Here is a 21,808-nt window from a genome sequence, read left to right on the forward strand (position 1 = left end):
TCTTTAGAATCCAAATCCTATGTTCTTTTCAGTACAGAAAACTGTCTTAGTTTCACTAATATTTGATAAATTCCCATAATTTACCAGAAGTCTCTTTTCTAAACAGCAACATTTACTTCTTCAGTATCGTTCCTCTTCTGTAGTATTGATCTAATTAGAAAAAAAAAAAAAGATGGTTCAGTTTAGAAGGAAGGGGAAAAAGGAGAGAAGAGGAAGGAAGGAAGGAAGAGGGGATATTGTATCTGTTTATTCCAGAGGGTATATGCCAGGATGCCCACATTTCTGAGCCTGACCTAGTTCTTCTAGCTACTAGCTTTTAGGGAAATAGTACCCTGCTAGTAATATGGTCCACCTTGGTGGGAAGCCAAATTGTAGGATGAGCTAGAACAAATTCTCATTCTCACCCCAACTCTGCCTGAAGAGGAAGGTGTAGGAGACAGCCCCTGTGACCAAGGGACAGGGAAAAGGGGAGAAGTAATGGATAGGAGCATCCCTAGGACTGTCCCCCTCTCTCACTATATCCCATCCTTATACTCAGGATTAGGCCACAGAAAGGTTATGAAGTCAGTATAGCTTGTCCTTCCCCCCTGGAGATGGCCAGTGTTCTGATACAGATCCCTTCACGCCTGCTTATCGCTACCCAGAGTGTAAAGGATCAGAGAAATGTGTTCCTATTACCATGCTAGCGAAGAACGCCACTAAGGCTATAATATTATCCCTTCGGGAGATCGATTTTATTTTAAGAGAAGCTATAATACTTAATGCAAAGTGATGATGAATCTCTCCAACTGTGAAATTTTAGACATTGTAACATTGGGGAAGGGGTGCTTCTTGACACTTCTGATAAATTATACTATATAATTATATGTTACATACCATGTAATCATAAATCATAATATTTACAATGCAAATTATATATAATTATAAATCATAATATTTAAAATATAAATTATAATTATACATTATACTATAAAAAAACCTCATTATTATTATCTCCATTTTACAGATGAAGAAACAGGCTTTGAGAGGTTAAGGGACTTGTCTAAGATCTCATAGATAGCAAGTGAGTGAGACGAAATTTGAACCCAGGTTCAAATCCAGTAAGTTTTCCATTATTCCACACCGCCTCTGACACCTCAAAGTCCCTCTGTAATAAATCACTCTTATATAGCACTTTCTGTCTACCAAACACTTTTCTTAGAAAATACCTATATGCAACGTCATGCATCATTTTTTACCAGTTAACTAAAAGCACCAAGGTGGAAAATGAATTATTCCTGGTTACAAGGCTAACCAGCAAAGCCAGAATTTGAACTCAGGGCTTCCAAGTCCAATGTCATTTCTGTTTACACCCTCCTCTCTCTCCATGGTGAATTTACTCCACCCTACATGTAACCCCTGTCCTGTTCATTCTGACACTACCTGCTGTCTGTTTCCCATCCCACCTATTTATTTTGTTTTTCTTTCTTAGTATTTCTGGCACAAATATCCTTCCAGCAAAATATCCCTAGCATCTGTACCTGAAAGACTGGGCCAGCTTTAGGAAATACTTGGCTTTGAATATCTCTTGAATAAGTTTCTTCAGGTCATCTCCTTCAAACAAATGCAAAAATGAATCCTTTGCAGGGGAAACAATAAGAAGGCCGTCAGATTACTATCCTTCACATCTAAATAATTAATGGAATCAGAGTCTTTTTTAGTGTAACCTCCCACCCAACGCAGGAATCCCTTCAATCATACCCCTGACTTTAGCACAGGGTGGGGCACATAGTAGTTACTTGAAAAATGTTTGTTGACTAGCTGATCTGCAGTCATACAGTTTCTGAACATGTTTGGAGAGCTCACTGTTTCCCAGAGCATCTCTTTCCATTGTTCACAGGATCCCAGCTGGAAGGGACCTTAGAGTTAGGGGTACAATCCTTTCATTTTCTAGATGAGGAAATAGACCCAGAGGAGTTTTAAGTGACTTGCCCAATGTCACACAGCTAGTACTTATCAGAAGCAGGCTTCAAACTCCAAGTCCAGCGCTAACCACCTCACCATGAAATCTTTTAATTCAGGTGATTTGTTTTTTTTAACACAGGTCAGGTTGCCAATGTAAGTAAAGTAAGATAATTTTTAACTTTACTTCAGCTAAATCTCACTGTAGCCAGACTAGGATTTTCACAAAACAGTGGAAATTATATCCCTACTGTTGCACCTCCTCCCACCTTCCTTTGCCCAGAGCTCAAAGGGAGAGAGGCCAGGGAAGCCCAAGAGACTCTGCCTCATGTCCCTGGTATCTTTTAGCTAAAAAAATAAAAAGAATGGGATTTTAAGTTGAGGAAAATAAAATAAGTGTTGATGAGGAAAAATATCCCAGACACAGTATGTAATAACATACATTTTTTTCAGTAATGTCTTCGGTCAGCATTGTGTGAATCTCCATGCAGTGTTCCAGCTCCATTTGGCAATGATGGTAACGCCCCCCAGTATTATTAGACAGCTTTTTCAGAAATGTAACGGTTGATCTAGAGAGGAGTAAATCAGGACTGAAGTTGCTGGGCTACTGGCAGGTATTACAAGTCGCTAATTCATACAAATGAACATTTTTCATTACAGAAATTACAGAAGGGCTATTGTAGTCATGGATGCACAGCTGACAGGGATCTCAGAGGCTAGCAAGTTCAATCATCTCATTACTTTAAAAATTTTGTCCTTTTTCATTTTATTTTTTATTCTGAATTGAACATATGCCAAATTAAATGACCATTTCCAAATACATTTTGGAAAAGGAGAAGATTGTGAGGACTCTGTAAATCTCTGCTATATGGAGTTTGCTTTTCTTTTCAAGTGTATAATAAATTAAACACATAACTTTCAAAACTGTCCTCCTTGTCTGTGATTCTTTCTGGTCTTCATTCTGTTTTCTTCTAGTACCGTCCCCCCGGGACTACCTTCCTTTTATATTGTATGTATCTTGTTTCTATGCAGTTATTTGCATGTTGTCTTCCTCGTCAGAATGTGGACACTTTGAAGGAAGGGACCATGTTTTTTGGGTTTCCTGGAATCCCCAGTTTATATAGTGCCTGACACATAGTAAGAGGTTAATTAATGCTTGTTGATTAACTGAGCTCTCTTTTTTTGGAGGGAGGAAGAGGGAGGAAATCTAGTTCTATCCTCTTTTTCCCTCCTACCTCCCTCTCATTTAAAAAAAAAAGAAAAGAAAATCAAAACCCCCTATAACAGGGGTTTTGTACAACCAAGCAAAACAAATTTCCACATTGTCCGTATCCAAAGACATAGCCCTCATTCTTCATCCTGAGTCTGTCTCAGGGGATGCAACCCTCTCATTTTACAGATGAGGAAGCCAGGTGACCCAGATAGGTTAAATGACCTGCTCGTGGTCACTTAGGTAGGGTCATAGGTGGGATTTGAATCCAGGAGGCACAGTAGATAGAGCACCTAGAGTCAGGAAGACCTAACAAATCTGTCCGGAAGACCTAACAAATCTGTCCTCAGATGTTTACTGACTGTATGACCCTGTCACTTATTTGTGTTTGCCTTAGTTCTTCATCTATAAAATGAGCTGGAGAAGGAAATGGTAAACCATTCCAATATCTTTGCCAAGAAAACCCCAAAAGGGGGTGACAAAGAGTCAGACACAACTGAAATGATTGAACAACAAGAACCTCTGACTCCAGTATGTTTTTCTTTCTACTATACTATCTTTTAGGTGGTATAAAGTATAACTAAAAGGAAGCCACTAATCCAGTTTATAGGCATGATGCTCAACTTTGTTATACTCCTGAAGCCCACTGACATCAGATACGTTAACATCCAAAATTTGTGTGTGTGCGTGTACATGTGCACAAACACATGCTAGTTGACAGAACAAAGACAACATCCAATGAACAAGCTGGGCTCTTTAATTTGTTCTGCTGGGTTCCAGGACCATATGTAGTGTTAATGTAAGGCTAATGGTGGGTGGGGGGAAGAGTTAAAGATTTTCCCTGCCCATTAATAGCAACAAATTAACTTAACAATTTTAACAATTGTTAAATTGTTAAAACAACTTAACAAATTAACTTGTTAACAATTAATTTGTTAATTTCTAAGGAGGCACTGGGTCACGAGGGTCATGCCATCTGGCTCTCTCTGAGGTGAAGTTTTACTTTTGGGGATTATTTTTTGGAAGAAGCTTTGTGTGCCAGATGTGACTCTGGGTAGACACTGAGGAGCCCTTGGCTTTGAAAACCCAGATGTTGGTGCTTCTCTCTCAGGTTAGATGCCCTGTCTGTTGTTCTTTCTGATTGTAATATGTTTGTATTTTCTCTGAAGTTCAGAGTGGTGACTTTTTCCCTTGAATTAAGTGAATGATATATATGCTTGATTGAAGTAGATTGTTGATCCTTCAAAAGTTACTTTCCTTTTAGAAAAGCAGATCTAAGAACCTGTGCAGCAAGCCCTCCTGTGTATGCCAGGATTCCTAAATTCATGTAGTCCAACCCTTTCTTTTCACAAAGTAGGAAACTGGACTCCAGAAAGGACAAGTGACTTGTCCAGGGTCACATAGGTGTGAAGCCCAGGTCCTCTAACTCCTGATGCAAGCTTCTTTCTCCTGTTCATGTGTGCCATTGATCACAGATTGGAGATGGGGGGATGAGGAGGGAGAAAAAATGTGGATGGAACAGAATGAGTCTATTTATTCTCATGGGGAAAAGTTGGACTCAAAATTCATGATCCACTGATGGTAGATCAATAGCCATGCCATTTTTGTGTACGTAAGCTGGGCTTCAAAGCTCGTTGGCATGAGACTCTCCTCATTGATGGAGATTGATTATATCCAGTGTTCCATGAAATGAGGGGCAGAGTTGGTAAGAACTTGAGAGAAGAGAGATCCTGATCCTCCGGCTTTTAGAAAGAAGGTTGATATGGTTATATGGTTCTGTGGCTCTATTCTCTTTAGGTCCCTAAAGGAAGGGAAAGCCTCTGAGAAAAAGCAGAGAGGTGAAGAAGCTGGCACCTCCATCATATCAGCTTCTTCCTTCTATAGCAGTCTGTCTTGTAAATACTATAAGTCTAAGAGAATAAAATTTTAGATCCCAGCTGAGTTCCTGATCAATATCCTTTAACAGAAAAGGACTATCTCAAGTTATATATACTTCATTCCCAATAAAAGCCAGTTCCACAATGAACATGCATAGCAAATAGCAACACTATTTATCCTATTAAAATTATTTATCTATAAATCTATTTATCCAAGCTGATAGCAAACAGAAGTCAGAGAAGATAAACAGATGAGAATATATGCCATACAATATAGAGAGTGAATGAACTTTCTCATTAGGAGTGAGATATCTCAGCTCAACCAAGAAAGAGAGGCCCAGGTATCATTCAAGAGGAAAATTCCATAAAACCTCCAAGTTAGTAAGCCAGAGATAGGAATATGACTGATTTGCTGGCTCTTCTATTACATCAGCTTCTTTCTAAAGTTATATCTCCTTGTAGGGACCTGAAGAAAATCTGGAACCATGTGTCTTTGCCCTTGAAACTGGAAGCCAGAAGAGCAAACTCTCTCTTCCCATGTGCTTACCAAAACACAGAGGTGTGGATATTGAGAAATTAATCTCCACCAATGAGGAAATTTCCATGAGAAAGGACTTTGAGGTTGGTTCATTGAATGTTGCCACCCAACCATCCCACTGTGTATGCCTGTTCCATAGGCAACAAACTTCCCTTCATCTTAAAACTTTACCTTTTCCATACTTTCCATCTACTAGCTCTTACTAACACAGGCTCCCTGGTAACCCTTTCCAGTTTTGACTGCTCCTTCATTAATTCTTTTTAGCTAATTGGCAAGGTTGGGGAGTTGGAATACTCCTTGCTTCTCAATGTCAACCTCCAGTTTTTCACCTTACTTTCATAACTCAGTAACCTCTCCTACTCTGAGGTTCATGCCAATCAAAATCCTGGTAGCTATTATCTATAGACCCCCAGGCTACTCCCCTTCTTTCCTCAATGAGTTTGCTATGTGGCTCATTTTTTCTTCTTCTCAACTCCTGCCCTTGTATCAGGGGACTTCAGCATACATATTGACTCTCAAATACCCTAAAAACTCAGTTCCTCAGCTTAGTCACTTCCATGACCTATTTTCTACTCCACCTCAGCTACACATAAAGATGGTCATGCCTGTGATTTTGCTATCACCTACAGGTGTACCACATTAAGGAGATATGTAACAATGCCATGCATGTCTCACTAGAAGAAAAATCAATAAAAACTTGTTTTCTAAAAAAGAAAATACATGTAGGAAAAAAGAAGAGAAAATACTGGTAAACTTGTTTTCCCCTCATAGAATGAGGCCTAATTTCCCACTCCTGTATATGCCCCTTCTCTCTTCTGACACTGTTGAATATTAGAGCAGGCTCTCATCATCTCATATATTGATTACTGCAATAACCTAGTGGTGGGTCTGCCTGCCCCAAGCCTTTCCCATTCCAATCCACCCTCCATTCAGCCACTGAAAGTGATTTTCCAAAAACACGAGTCTGATCATTTCACCTCTCTACACTGTAAACTCCATTAGCTTCCCATTGCCTCTAGGAACATATATAAAATGCTCTGTATGACGTTCAAAGCCCTTCATAATCTAGCCTCCTCTTACCTTTCCAAACTTCTAATACCTTACTCCCTACCACATACTCTTGGATTCAACAATACTGACCTTCTGACTGTTTCATGAACAAGACACTCTATATCTTGTCTTTAGGCATTTTCTCTGGGTATCCCACTTGCCTGGAATGCTCTCCTTCCCTTGCTCTGACTCCTGAACTCACTGACTTCCTTTAAGCCCTGATTAAAATCCCTTCTTTTACTAGAAATCTTCCCCAATCCTTCTTAATTCTAGTGCCTTACCTCTTGTTAATTATTCCCTATTTATCTTGAATATAGCTTGTTTTGAATATTTTATTTGATATCTATCTATCTGTCTGTCTGTCTATCTATCTATTAGTTGTAAGCTCCTTGAAGGCAGGGACTGTCTTTTGTCCTTTTTTTATATCTCCAGCACTTGGCACAGTACCTGGCACTTAGTAAGCACTTAATAAATGCATATTATTTGATTGGGTTACATATACAAAGGACCCTCAGTTGGGTAAGTCAGGTATTGGAAGAGATGTAGTTAATGTGCATTAAAAATATTTCTGAAGGTTCCCTAACATGATAATTGGAAAAGCTGATGAACATTAGGAAAAATTAATGAATCTTCCTGAGTAGCCATAAGTAGGACCTACAGGGAAGGTTTTGTCTATATACATCAGAGAGTTCAAAACTAACTCATGTTGTAAATGATCACAAGTTTATTCCTTCACCCTCTGATGTGAAGGAGTGTAAGGGTATTACACACAAGGTTCCTGCTTTCTTACCTTGTCTCTCGGTCTCTTTTAGATGAGTAATTAAAAGAAATGGTATGTACTTTAATATTTTTTTTCTTCCTGAGCTTTTCAACTTCATTTAGAATAAGACTGCAGTTCAAGTCTGACTTTGCATCAGTCAGAAGATACAGTCCTTTTACATCTTGAAAAGTGAAAGCTTTCTGAAAAAAAGCACAATGAGCTTTAGAAAGCCAGAGCGTCCAAGGCCCCCTATCACCATTAAGAACTGGGTTAGAACTCAAGTGCTCAGAGGTCATCCTCTGTTCCCAGAGACTTGTCATTTAGTATCAAGTTACTATCCAGTCATCTCAACATATCTCTGGATACCCGTCCCCTGTTTCCATTCCCTTGGGTGCAGGGGCCAGAAGTTAGAGGAGAGGGAGAGGACAGGGAAGGTGGTAGAACTTGCCAATAAAGCTCTCAAGATGGAGGTATTTCCATGGGCTTCTAGTGTGGTCACCCAGTGCACAGCATTGTGGCATGCTTCATCTGTGGAGTCTACTAGTCTGTCTTGCCATGCATATAGGTCTTCTGCAAAACCGAGCAGGTTAAAACTGGGGGCAAAGAGAGTGGAGCAGAAAAGGATGGAAGTTGGGGGGAAAAGAGATGGAGATAGAGAGAGAGGGAGAAGGAGAGAGGAAGAGGGAGAGGGATAGAGGAAGAAAGTGAGGGAGAAAGAGAGGGAAAGAAGGAGAAAGGAAGAGGGAGAGGAGGAAGAGAGGGAAAAAGGGAGAGAGGGAGGAGAAAGAGAGGAAAAGAGGGAGAGGGAGAGGGGAGAGAGAGAGGGAGAGGAGAGAGAGAGAGAACCTTTTGGTTAGGACATAATAGACTATACTGGATGTTGGGAGGGGATAACAGATGGAATGACAATGAGAGATTAGGCCTCATTCATTCTGTGTGGGAAAAACAAAGCTTAACTGTATTTTCTTTTCTACCTACTTGTGTTTGCTTTTTTAAAAAATAATTTTTTATTGTTTTCTAGGTCAATTTTAGCTTTTGAGAAAGCAAGAATAAATTTTCCCCACCTCTGTCTAGATTGAATTAACAGAGACAAGTAGAAAGATGAGTTGTAGCGATAATTTTTTGGAAATTGCTTCACTTACCAAACAGAGCTCTGTGCCAGAACTTTTCAATTCATCTAGCCCAGTGATTCTCAAAATATGGTCTCTGAGACCCTTTCTGGCCATTCAAGAAGTCACAACTATTTTTACAATAAAATGAGAATATGTTGTATTCTATTAAAATACTCTCCCCTTTTCCAACTTTTCCAATGCGTGAGGCTAGATTTACTTTATATACTTCAGTCAAAACAATATGTCACAACAGATTGAATGCAGAAGCAGATATGAGAATCTATGCCTTTTATTAAAGCAGACATTAAAGAGATTTACAAAATATGTAAAGCAAGGCATGTATATCTCACTAATTTTTTTAAAATAGCTTTTTCATAAAGTATGTTTTTATGTTAACATGTTAATAGATTTATTATTATTTTGAAATGGCAAATATTTAAAAATTTTTTTCAGTTTTAATTCCTGATATGGTAAATATCAATAGATGTAGCTAAAATAACAAAAGTTCTTTGGGGTTTTTAATACTTTTTAAGAGTAAGTAATAACTTATAGTTGATGCCAAAAAGTTTGAGAACCTCTGTTCTGGGAAATTTCAAAGGTATTAGAGAAACACTCATCTCCTTGCTTGATTAATGAAAAGGAGATCAATGACAGTATACTAACTAGAACATGAATTGACTATGGAGGGATGGTTTACAATCACATAGTCTTTTGGCAGGAAGCTCTCTCCATCTCTAGAAAGGTTCTTTCCTCCCCAGGGTTCCTTATTCTTACCTGTCACATTTTCTCAGCTGTTCCCAAATCAGCAAATTCAGTTCTTTCTTCAACTGCTGCAGATATAACCCCATGGACTCTGACAGGTCTATCATGACACAGACCTTGTTCTCCAAAATGGTGCCAAATAGTCGACGACTTCCTGATGAATATGGGGGACGGAAGAAGAAAGAGGTGTAACTGAATGGTTTTTCTATTTTTCTTTCCCCACATAGCATATATTACAATGCCTAACATAGTAAGTTTTCAATACATTTTTATTAATTGAGCCTTTCTCAGATGATATCCTTTTAGGCAATATCATTTGTAGCTAAAGTTGAGGGTGGGATGTTCTTCTGGGAGACTTCTGGAGACCAGAATGGTACAGTGGGGAGAAAGGTATTATTGGGAGGCTAAAGTCCTGGGTTTTGGTCCTGGCCCTGTCACAAACTAATTATGTGATGTTGGGCAAATCATGTAAGGTCCCTATGTCTCAGCTTCCTCATCCATAAAACAAGTGAATTGGGCAAGAAGACCTTCTAGTTCTAATATTATGTGACTTTATGACTCTCAGATGTTTCTGGCAAGCCCACCTACAGAGAAATCCTCTTATTTTCCTTTTCTTCTTAGTCAAAGGTTGAAGAATGTCCCTGTGTAAGACTCATCATGTGTACCACGTACCCGTCACAATCTATATTTCTCCTGGCCATGGAAACCTGAGCAGGGAACACCAAAATGTACCCAGAACAAGTGGACAGAGAGAATAGGGTGAAGAAATGGAGGATGCTGGTTTGCATGGGGTTGGCTGACTTTCTGAGCAAACATCCTCATTTCCCATGACCACTCTTGTACATATACATACCCCCCTTCTCTGCATCTTCACACTTATTCTTATTTTTCAAGAAAGCCAACTGGCCCAGTAAAATAAGGAAACTCAAGAAAGAATGTCCTAGCAATACACTCAAGCACCTTGATGTAGTGGTTAGGGGGGAATGTTTCAGAATACAGATATCAAACACAAGGACAGCCCAAATCTTCCTAAGTGTGGGCCAAACCAAAATAAAATGTAATTGGGAAATATTTAACAAAATAAATAAAAATACAATAAACCATTTAATGCCCTCTGTTTCCCACCCCCCACCTCACAGTGGCCAGTTCATTTTGCATATATTCTGTATGCACTCATGAGCTCTGCATTGTCTCCCCTGTTAGAATGTAAGCATGGGGAGGGCAGGGATGGTTTCCCCTTTATCTTTTTTGCCCTGGCACCCATCAGGATGCTTGGCACATAGTAAATACTTAATGCTTATTGATTGATTTAATCATTCTCACTGCTTGGGAGCTGAATCAGGGAAAGGAAAGGTTGTAAAAGATCTTGCCTCTGTGTGATTATTCCCTGCTTCCTGAATACCCTTCATGGATGAGAAATTTACCTGTCAGCAACCACTGAATGCGTTGGATATAACCCTGTGTTGCCTTCTCGGTCTGTTCCACATACTCTTCTAAATCCTTATCCTGGCACTGAAGATGTTTTATCAAGCCCTAGGAGGGGAAAGCACATAGGTTTCTTTTGATTCTCATCAACTACTTAAGGCAGAGGAGCTGGATTTGTGATTTCATTGGTATAGAGAATTTCTTGGTTCCTGAGAAGTTGTGTTTGTCCTTTGTTTTCAAAGAGGACCAAGAGGGAAAAGATGACCTGACTTGCAGTTGACTTTGATTTGAGTGAGGGAGGGCTGTGCAAGGTCATCAGCCTCACTTTCTCCTCCATAGTCATTTGGGTCCAGTGGCCAGATATTCATCAGGATAACTGGAGATGGCTCAGGATGCAATGGGAGACCCTGAAAAGCATAGTCTTAGAGAGCTTCCTAGACCTGATGAGTGTGGCTGACAACACTCAGCTGAACCAAATTAAAAAGTAATTGGGAAGTATTTACCAGGATAAATAAAAATGTAATAAAAATAGATAATATTAGATTTTAAAACTAAGTCAATACAGAACCCACAGGGATCCTTGTGTATGGTTTAAGTAGCCCCATTTCTGTTTGAATTTTACATCACTGACCTAGAGCAGAAGTGTGTTTTTATTCTATACTTAAACACCAAAATGACAAGAATATTTCCATATACATGGTAGAACAGAAGGAGTATATACATCAAGCTGTAAATCTCTATTATGTATAGTTTGTTTTAAAGTTTACAATAGATTCACCAGGTAACTTTCACAGCTCTCCTGCTTGTACGTGAGTCCTGCCACCTTTCCTTTTGCTCTCTTCTGGACATTTTTTCTTTTGGCAGCCCTATCCCTTCTTTCTCCCTTTCACCTCATCCTTTCCCCTGCCCAATCCCACTAAACCATTTTTATTTTATTTGTGGTTAATGCTCTCCCAAACATCTGGTCAGCATAATTTTGCTCTGAAACTGAGTCCTATATATTTCTGGAATTTACACTCTTGAATAGCACTGTGAGAATTCATGGCAAATGCTATCACTGTAATTAAAGCCACAATAAAACAGACCAATTTCAATTATAAAACAAAAATTTGATGGAAAACCAGATCACAGGCAGTGAGAAAGGCATGATTTCCACTTAGATGGATTAAATTGGACAGGAGCTTACCAAAAATTCTTGGGACAACTAGGCAGTGTGGTGGATAGAGTGCTGAAGTTGGAGTCAGGTAGACCAGGGTTCAAATCTTGCCTTAGATACTTACTTAGTGATCATGGGCAAGTCACTCAACCCTCATTGGCCTCTGTTTCCTCCTCTGTAAAATGGGGATAATAATGACACACCTTCCTAGGGTTGTCATGAGAACTGAATGAGTTAAGTAAAGCACTTTGTAAACCTTAAAATGCTACAAAAAATGATTACTTTTGATCCTGTTATCTTTAGCCAGTTCTGTCAGATGATGATAATGTGGTTTGTAAGGGCAAAGAGAGATTTTTTTAAAGATACATTTCAACTTCAGAGCAGTTGTCCTTAGCTGCCATTTTTTTTAAAGCAGTCTTTGCTTAATACATTTAGGTAAACCATTTTTCTTTAGTGTGTCCCTCAGTGCTTCTGATCATAACCCTTTTCCCATGTATACAGATGTTTTTGCACTCTGGACAGCCTAATTTAAGATGCCTAAAGCAATCTGAGTTTAAGATCCTATCTTAGCAGCAGGCAAATTAGCAATGATGAGCTACTTACCCATGCAATATGCTCAGGTTCCCCACAACCTACCAGACTGGCCTAAGCTGCTACATACAGGATTTGATGAGGATGAAAATCAGAACTGACCTTGACTTCTGTGATTGGGCAGTAGGTTAGAGTTGTGGATGAAATATGCTTCTGTAAGGCATCTTCCATTTTCTTCTGATGAACAGAGTTTGCACCAAACAAGAGTTTGGGTAGTTCTAGCTTCAGTTTTCTCAAGCTGCAACTTGTCAACCACTTTTAAATAAAGGAATATAACATCATTTGAGGAATCATGTATCTGATCAGTTGACTGAATCATCTCCACCATTAAAAAACCTTAAATGTACAATTTGCAGCAAATTTATAGCCCTCCTGGTCATACTTATTGGTGTTTATATCTCATCACCCTTATTTGATCTTAAGCTGCATGAGGGCAGGGGACTATGCCATTTGATTCCCCTATATTACCAATGTTTCACAGACAGCAAGCTCTTAATAAATGTTTGTAGGATTGAACTGAATAGACTGGCCATGATGTGTCTAGCTCCAAAGGAATTTATGTGTGTTGTACGGGTGAAGTGCTTTTGGACTAGCTTCTGGAAAGCACAAGCCCAAGAAATAGTGAATAAAGTTCCCATCTTTGAAGAGCTTCCAAGCTGTCCATATACACAGACCCCAAAGAGATCCAAAAAAGAAGAAAAGCTCCTGTATGTACAAAGATGTGTATAACAATTTTTAATTTTTATTTATTTATTTTTTTGTGGTGGAAAAGAACTGGAAACTCTAACCATGCTCATCAGAGAATGCCTGAACAAATAATGGTATATGAATGTAACACAATATGTTTTTGCTGAAAAGTTTCAACTAATAAACTTTTTAATTTATCTGTTCCTCCCTCTACACCCCACTACGAGCAAATAAAAAAATACTGAAAAATAAAGACTTCAACAGATAGCTACATAGTACAGCAAAACTAATTCCCACATTAGCCATGTCTGAAAACGTATGTCTCTTTCTGCCCTTAAAGTTCACTTCCTCTTGGTCAGGTGGTGAATATCATGTTTCAACTTCATTTTTTTGGAATCCATCTTCATCATTGCGTTGGTCAGAATTCTCCAGTGTTTGAAAGCTGTTTTTCTCAATAGTGTTGTTATCACTGTTATGTCGTTATCTTGTTGTTACCGTACGCATAGTTCTCCTGGTTCTTCTCACTTCATTCCATGCTGATGTATAAAGTTCTTCCTAGTTTTCTCTGAAATTCCATTTCATCATCTCTTATAGCACAATAATATTCCATTAGATTCATCTGCTTCAGTTTGTTTAACCATTCCTCACTAGGAAGACACCCCCTCAAATTTTTAATTTTTGGCTACCGTGAAAAGAGCAGCAATATTTTTATACATACAGATCATTTTATTTTTTCTTTGGTTCCTTTGAGGGTAGAGGCCTAGTGGGACAGGTGGGTCAAAGGAACAGTTTGGTAACCCTCTGGGCATAGTTTCAAATTGCTTTAATAGAGTGCTGAAAAAATAACAAAAGGGATACTTTCAATGAAACCTGAGAAGATATGTAAGAACTAAAGCAGAGTGAAGTGAGTAGGACCAGGACAGCAACATATACAATAAGAATTCTATAAAGACAAACAATTCTGAGAAACTGTAGAACTCTGATCAATATAATGGCAAATCATGATTCCGTAGGACTGACAATGAAGCAGACTATTTGTCCTCTAACAGAGAAGCGATAGACTCGGTGCAGCACAAGACATAAATTTTTTGGACGTGGCCAATGCAGGAATTTATTTTGCTGGACTATCCTTATTTATTGCAAGAGTTTTGTCTTTCTTTTTTTTTTTTCCGGTGGAGGGGAGAGGTAGGAGGGAAGAAAAATAGACTTTTGTTAATTAAAAGAAAAATTAAAGAAACCAACTCATTCATGGAGCTTTGAGTTCTTACGCTATGGCCTATGGGCCCCTGGTGGCCCATTCCTGGCAGATCCATGTACATAGCAAGCTTTACCACTTTCATTTTTATATAGCTCCAGTAAAATAGGTATCTGAACAGAGTATAATAAGTAAGTAAATAAGCTTCTGTGGACTAATGTCTTGCATGTATTTTTCCCCCAAAGGCATGTAGATATTGCTGTAATAAATGAATTTATTTAAAAGAATTATGCTCTCTCACATATTTTTTTAATCAGCGGACACTAATAGAAGAGTTACCACAATATTATATGAAGGTCCTCAACATTTTATTAGATGTTTAAAAAAGGATCTTTATACTAAAAAAGATTAGGAGTATTGATTTAATTGAGAGGAACCCTTGTTCTTTTGTCATCTTTCAGTTGTGTCCCATCCTTTATGACAGCATTTGAGGTTTTCTTGGCAAGGATACTGGAATGGTTTTCCATTCCCTTCTCCAGCTCATTTTACAGATGAGGAAACTGAGGCAAATAGGGTGAAGTGACTTGCCCAGGGTCACACAGTTAGTAAATATCTGAGCACAAATTTGAACTCAAGTTTTCATGATTCTAGGCCCAGCACTCTAGCTGTTACCACCTAGCTGCCCTATTCTGAATCATTGTTTGGGAGATATTTTTTTTGTTTGGAAAACTTAATACCTCTTCAGTTGAGGAAATGTCATCTTTTTGGGGAAGCTCAATGGAAGAAACAGGTTTTCTTGCAGCCTTTATCGGTGGATTTTTCTTTTGTGCTGCATCTAGAAGAAAGACATTTACATCAATTACAACCCCTTCTTGGCACCAATTCTCAATGTCACTAAATGTGTTTTGTTTTTGTTTTAGGGATATTGGGTCTTCTAATCTTATGCCTAGGCTGGAAATACAGTGGCTGCTCATGTGCTGATCCCAATACTGATCAGCATGGAAACTTTAACCTGCTCCATATTCTGATCTTGGTTGGTTCAGCCTTCTATAAGCAACCTGGTGGCCTTCCACGCATGCAGGTTTAATATACTGATGAACTTTTCCCATTGTTAATAACAAATAATGAAAAAAATGTGGTTGGTCTTACTTGGACTTAAATATTTCATTGGCTGGGGTAGAATAGGACATTTGACCATTTCAGAAGGGGGAAGTCATATTGGTTAGCACCATGTTGTCTTCTACCTTAACTCCTAATTTCTAAATTAGGGTGACATACTACAGGTTTTCAGTTCTATTGTCTCACAGAACATCTACTCAAGTCATCAACTTCAGCCTCCTCAGTAGCACAGACTATAGGCATGAGATACCATGCCTAGCCTCAATTTGGTTTTAAAATGTGAAGTTGGTTATTTTTTAAAGAATGAACTTAATATTTATATAGTACTCTAAAGTTTGCAAAGGACTTTGCATATTATCTCATCCCATCTTTACCATAACCCTGGGACAGAGGTGGCTATTATTATCCCCATTTTATGGATGAGGAAACTAAGGCTGAGAAAGTTGAAGTGATTTGCTCAGGGTCACACAACTAGGAAAGTATCTGGGGCAGGATTCAAAGTGAGGTCTTCCTGACTCCAAGTCCTGTGTTCTGTTCACTATATAACACCCTCTAAATAGTAGAAATTCAAGCCAAGCAATGGAGACCACGTGGAAATGAATCAGCTTGTGATCTTGCTGCTTTACTAGTAAGTAAATCACTTAACTTGATTGGCACCATTTCATAATAACACAGACTGTGGTCCCAGAGTGAACTGTTTCTACCCCCACCAATTATCTGCATGGTAAGGGAACCTTTCCTAACATATGTGAGTTAAAGCAGTGGAATTCTGGAATTTCTTTTTTTTCTTTTTTAAGAATAAAGGTTTTGTTGGGTTCAGTTGTTTCAGTCCTGTCCGATTCTTCATGACCCAATTTGGAGTTTTCTCAGCAAAGATACTGGAGTGGTTTGCCATTTGCTTCTCCAGTTCATTTTACAGATTAGGAAACTGAGGCAAAAACAGAGTTAAGTGACTTACCTTGGTTAAGTGACAGCTAGTAAGTGTATGAATCCAGATTTGAACTCAGGTCATCCTGACTCAAGGGCTCATGCTCTATCTACTGCCACTGAGATGCCCCTCTTTATTTTCTAATACAAGTATATCTTTTTGACTCTTTTGGATGCCTTTCCCCCGCTCAGAATATTGCAAGCCCATCCCATCAGTAAGCTAGTAGATGGCAAACCAAGGAAAGATTTGTTCCAGAAATACTGCTATGCACGCAGCCTCCAGGGAAAGAAAGGACCCCTCCACTGTAGAGATGTTTCTTTTACAATTACCAAGTAGAAGAGACCCTTTCAAATAGTCTTAATTAGGGGCCCAGAATTGGAGTTTAGTTACTTGCTTACCTGCATCATTCTCTTGATCAATAATAAGCAAAAAAGATGTGGTTGGTCCTTTCTTTGCTGGTTTTATCTTCTTCTTCCCTTTATTTGGACCCCAGTCTTTCACTGGCTGGCCTAGAAAAGTAGAAAAATTGACCATTTCAGATAGGGGAAGCCATGCTGATTAGAACCACGTTGTTTTCTAACTTAACTCCTACTTCTTAAATCCCAAGCTACACCCTGAACTGGAAGACTTGGTTCTTGGTCACCACAAACCATGAACTCTAGTAGGACTTTGAGATCCTGAGGTAATTAAAAGGGTCCTTTTCTATTCATTGTGACATACTCATTAGATCTGCACTGACTCTTTTGAAGTAGGCCATGTAGGTCCCATGATTTTCTGGCAAATTTAGGTTCTTCTTTGAACAGCTGGATCTGGGTCATCTGCTCTGATTGATGGTGCATTATACCTAGTTTGGATTTTGCAGTGAGCTGTTGGCTAACAGAACTGGTCCCTATGTAAATACTTTTTCTTTGTTCTCCCCCAATCCCCAAACATGCTGGAGCCTGTCCCTTCTCTTACCCGAGGGGATGGCTGGTTTGCTGGTGTTTGAGAGCAACGTCAAATTCTTTGTGGTGACAGTCTTCTCTTTGTCAGGATCACTCTTACTATTCTGAAAAAAAAATCCAGGCTAGCTTGGTCTCTATGCTGTCTATATCCCAGTAATATCCCAGCCCCTGACAACTTTCTTCTCAACCTATTACTATAACCATGCAAAGTAGAGCTTGAGAGAAGGACCCAGGGAGACAGGTGGGAAAAATAGCAAGAGAGACACAAGGACACATTTCCTGTAGGAAGTTTTGTTAGAACATGTGGGACTTCAAGGCCCTTACCACACTATAACAATGGGTCCATGAAGGCAGGAGGCTAGGCAAAAAGACTGAACAGCAAATTATTAATAAATAGTTAGCAGAGGAAGTGACCTGCTTCTACCTTTTCTGGGTTTCCCGCTGGTTTGAGAAGTAAACACACACACACACACACACACACACACACACACACACACTCACACGCTCACACACTCACACACACACATATCCTACCATCTGTCAAGCTGAAAAGTTTTTTTGTTATTAAATATACTGGAAGGCAGTAACCATTCAGCTAAAACAAAACAAAACAAACCCACTCTCAGTCCCCTCCAACATGCCAGGTGAGCAGCCCCTTCTCTGTGTACCCATGAATAAGATAAGAGATATGAAACTCTTAAGGGAGAGTCTATCCCATTTAAGCTCTAAGTCTACCAAAGTTTGTTACAGGCAGTGTTAGTTTACAAGGCTACCACCTCAGGCCTTTGGCTCAGTAACGATCAGACAAAATGATAAGAGAGAGGTCCTGGGACTGTGGGTTTTTTGGTGTTTTGTTTTGTTTTTTAATCATGCACAAGAGTTTAGAGGCCAGGGTAGGAAAGGATGAAGCATCCTGGAAGCATGAATGAAACTCCTGAATGTTAACATTTGTGCAAATGGAATTGAGTACTGATGGAATGTTAGCTGTATTTTTTCAGGGACAGATGCCTTGTTAAGGAAAACTGCCATGTTAAAACATGAATATCATTGTTAAACAATGAGGGGCATGTGTCTCATTCCCCTGCTTCTACTTCCAAGTTCTGCTATAGGCTGTCAGCTCTGGAGTCTTTGGGAAGGTTCAGGCCTACCCCTGGGGATTCAGATGTGTTAGGTAATATACATACACATAAACAAATCCATGCCTGTGAATAAGATACCCTTATAATGGTCAAAATGAGGAAGTCACTAAATGTGGATTTCACTAGGAAGAAGAATAAATCATCTGCTTCCTCTCTCCTCTCCCCTTCCTTGTCTTTCTGATCCTAACAAGTCCAGCTATAGTCCTTCAGTTTAAGCCAGCTCCTTCTGGTCCCTGGATATTCCTCATAGAACAAGTCCCAATGGCTTCACTTCCACTAAATACAATGGTGCCATTCCCTCGGCACTGTCCTCTAAAGCCAAACCAGACAAACCAAATTGAATCAGGTTGAGGTTCAGATTAGTTTTGATATCTTTTGCAGACCCACTAGATAACCTGAGCTGACAAGCTGACAAGCAATGGGCAGGGTGCTGCTACACCCTCCCCCTCCCCCCAAATTGAGCTGTTATGGGTTCTGGCCCTTAGTAAGATGGAGATGCTGGTTATTATTTACTGGTTGTCCAACTTCCATCCTTTATCCTGGGGCCCTGGACTATGCCCTTGGTCACAGTTGTTTGGAAATCCTCAGAATATTACAAGGTAAAACACACAAGTACTCATGTGTAGGTGTGGACCTGGAGTCGGGGAGATTCCTCTTCCTCAGTTCTAATCTGACCTCAGTCACTTGCTAGTTCTGTCATCCTGGGCAAATCATTTAACCCTGTTTGCCTCAGTTCCTCTTCTATAAAATGAGGTGGAGAAGGAGATGGCAAACCATATCTCTGCCAAGAAAACCCCAAATAGGGTAATGAAGAGTGGGGCATGACTGAAAAATGACCAAAAACAATATCATTGTTATTAATAAAGGGGAGTCAAACCATTCTGTCCTGCGGGAGTGTGGTGGGTGTAGGGCAGCAAAGTTTCCGAGGCTGACTTTTTTCCTTGAACACCTTTGGCTCTTCTTTGGGTAGAAGCGGACTTTCAGGCATGCTTCCAGACTGGTTTTTGAGGGATGCTACCAGCAGAGCACACTGAAAGGGTGAAGTGTAATGTTAGTGCCAAGCTGTAGTCTGGCCTAAATATCAAGGACAAATTCAGTACATGGATAGTGGTGGTGAAACGGCATGAATTAGACTATCAAAGTCACAGCCCTATTGAAAGTAATGGGGCCTTTGGGAACTTATTGAAAATGGGCCCCTAGGCCCTTCCTTTAGAAAGTCTTGGGCCGCCTTGTGGCCACTGCTTAGTATTAATCGCAGCAGCATTGTTTTTTCCCCAATGGAGCATAATTCATTAACCCACAGACGGAGCAGGTTGTCTTTGTGGTCAGACTGGAAGATTTTCCAAAGGTCCACTGGCCCCAGAGCTTCTTCTTCCAATGGTCTGAAATGACCTAGGAAGCTAGGTCAGACATTGAAGGCCCCCATTAAACTGAAGTATCAGACCTAGAATGATGAATTTAAGGAGCCAATGTCACCCAATAATGATGACATAAATTCATTTATCAGATAGAGTTGAATCAAAGGAACTGAAGAGGGTGAGGCAAAGAGAAATAGATGAGAGCAGTATGTTTTGAAAAGGTATAGGAAAGGATTTTAGAGAAGATCCAAAGAAGGATTCTATGCTACTGGGAGGGAGGAGTTATTTGGAAAAGGGGGTACCAGGGAAGCCTGAGGGAGCTAGGTGCCTGGGAGAGGGACCTGAGAGTTACTTATTTGTTCAAAATTTCTGGGGCATTGCAGTTATCTGTGAGCCATTGCACTTGCTTATATTGTGGGGGATTAAAAGATGAATTAGACCGTCTCTGGGCCCTCAGGGAGCTTGGGCTGTTTAGGGAAAATGAGATAAGTATATGAGTAATTACAATATACAGTGATAAATATACCAAATAAGTAATACAGATAATAAGTACTTTAGGAGTGTGAAGGAAGAAGAAATCACTTCTAGCTGGATGGTTGTGGTGGAAGGGGCTCAGGGAAGGTGTCATGGAGGAGTTTGAATTAGAGCCAGGCCTTAAAGGATAAATATACTTTTACAACGTGGAGGAATGGTAGAAGGTGTAAGACAGTCTAGGCAGGGGGGGAACAACATAGGTATAGAGACAGAATGGGGAGGGAGGGAAGGAAGGAAGGAAGGAAGGAAGGAAGGAAGGAAGGAAGGGAGAGAGGCCCAAGTTTCCTTGTAATTTTATTTAGGGGCAGTCCTAACTATATCCCTAACTTCTTTACAATGAAATAATTCCAAAGACCTGGGTTTTAAAAAGAGAAGCTCTCATGAATTTAGCACAGTGGAAGTCCCTGTGGTTGAGCAAGGGTGGGGTGGAGGGGAAAAGGGTGGGAAAAACCTGTTACTGAAGGAAGGTAATTAGATAATTGTCACAGAAGAAGGTACCTTTTGGGAGTAGTTGATGGCCTTTTCCATCTCCAAGGTGATAGTACGGATATCATCACTCTCGAAGATTCCTGGAAGCCGAACACTGAGTGACTGTAGGAAATTGGTTTTAAGCGAGAACTATATGCCAGAAGAGTTAATTAAAACAACAGAAGCTTGTGTTCTGCAGGGACCTATTAGAACTTAGATGAACTATCTTCACAGCTGCTTTCTTTGGTAGCTTGGAGGAAAGGGGTAAATGACTTACACATCCTGGCTCCCTATTTTGAATTTTTCCCACCAGACTTTATTGACCCTTACTAAGAACAAAGCCTTGATTCCACCTGTAAATCCAAGACTAACCTCGTGTCTTAGTGAATTGTACCTTGCCTTAAAGGGATCCCAATATATGCTAATCCAGATTTATACAAAATATGTTAGGGGTATCTGATTATCTGCTTGATAAGAAGATTGACCTTAGATTCCTTTATTTAGCAAACTTCCCTTATAATTATTATCAGGATTATAGCTAAGACCTGAGTTCAAGTCTCACCTATGACAAATACTGGAAGCATGACTGTGGGCAAGTCACTTTTTCTGTGTTTTAGACAAGTTTATTAATCAATCAGTAAGTATTTATTAAATACCTACTACGTGATGGGCACTAGATGGCCCAGAAACACAAATAAAAAGCATGACAGGCCATAAGCTTGCAGAGAAGATGCTGCCCTGTACTAATAATAAAGATCTGGGTTCTGTCAACATCATTATTGATATAACGATTAAAATACATTAATGAGAATGTCTTCCATGGGTTTTGACTTAGTGTAGGGATGGAAAGAGCATAGGAGGCAGCTAGATGGCTCAGTGGGTAGAACACTAGGCCTGAACTCAGGAAGACCTGAATTCACATCTCACCTCAGATACTTCCTAGCTGTGTGACCTTGGACAAATCTGTCTGCCTCTCTCATGATTGAAAATGCTATGCAGATTGAAGCATACTAT

At 39.6% G+C, this 21,808-nt stretch overlaps 1 protein-coding gene across 3 annotated transcripts in view; it reads right to left on the reverse strand.

Moving 5' to 3' along the window:
• VWA3A (von Willebrand factor A domain containing 3A) overlaps positions 1-21,808 on the reverse strand; it is a 78,372-nt gene that overhangs the window by 2,149 nt on the left and 54,415 nt on the right. For all 3 annotated transcript variants that reach the window (XM_072597893.1, XM_072597894.1, XM_072597892.1), the window contains 13 exons: positions 20,825-20,895; positions 19,312-19,464; positions 17,309-17,399; positions 16,750-16,860; positions 15,042-15,139; positions 12,525-12,677; positions 10,675-10,783; positions 9,263-9,404; positions 7,825-7,969; positions 7,407-7,576; positions 2,384-2,510; positions 1,521-1,618; positions 85-150 (listed from right to left, as the gene is read on the reverse strand). In XM_072597893.1, coding sequence (XP_072453994.1) covers positions 99-150; positions 1,521-1,618; positions 2,384-2,510; positions 7,407-7,576; positions 7,825-7,969; positions 9,263-9,404; positions 10,675-10,783; positions 12,525-12,677; positions 15,042-15,139; positions 16,750-16,860; positions 17,309-17,399; positions 19,312-19,464; positions 20,825-20,895 — 1,520 coding nt within the window. In that variant the 3' untranslated portion in view covers positions 85-98. The remainder of the gene's footprint in view (positions 1-84; positions 151-1,520; positions 1,619-2,383; positions 2,511-7,406; positions 7,577-7,824; positions 7,970-9,262; positions 9,405-10,674; positions 10,784-12,524; positions 12,678-15,041; positions 15,140-16,749; positions 16,861-17,308; positions 17,400-19,311; positions 19,465-20,824; positions 20,896-21,808) is intronic.

Source organism: Notamacropus eugenii, chromosome 3 (genome assembly GCF_028372415.1).
Source record: "Notamacropus eugenii isolate mMacEug1 chromosome 3, mMacEug1.pri_v2, whole genome shotgun sequence".
NCBI classification, from domain to species: Eukaryota; Metazoa; Chordata; class Mammalia; order Diprotodontia; family Macropodidae; genus Notamacropus; species Notamacropus eugenii.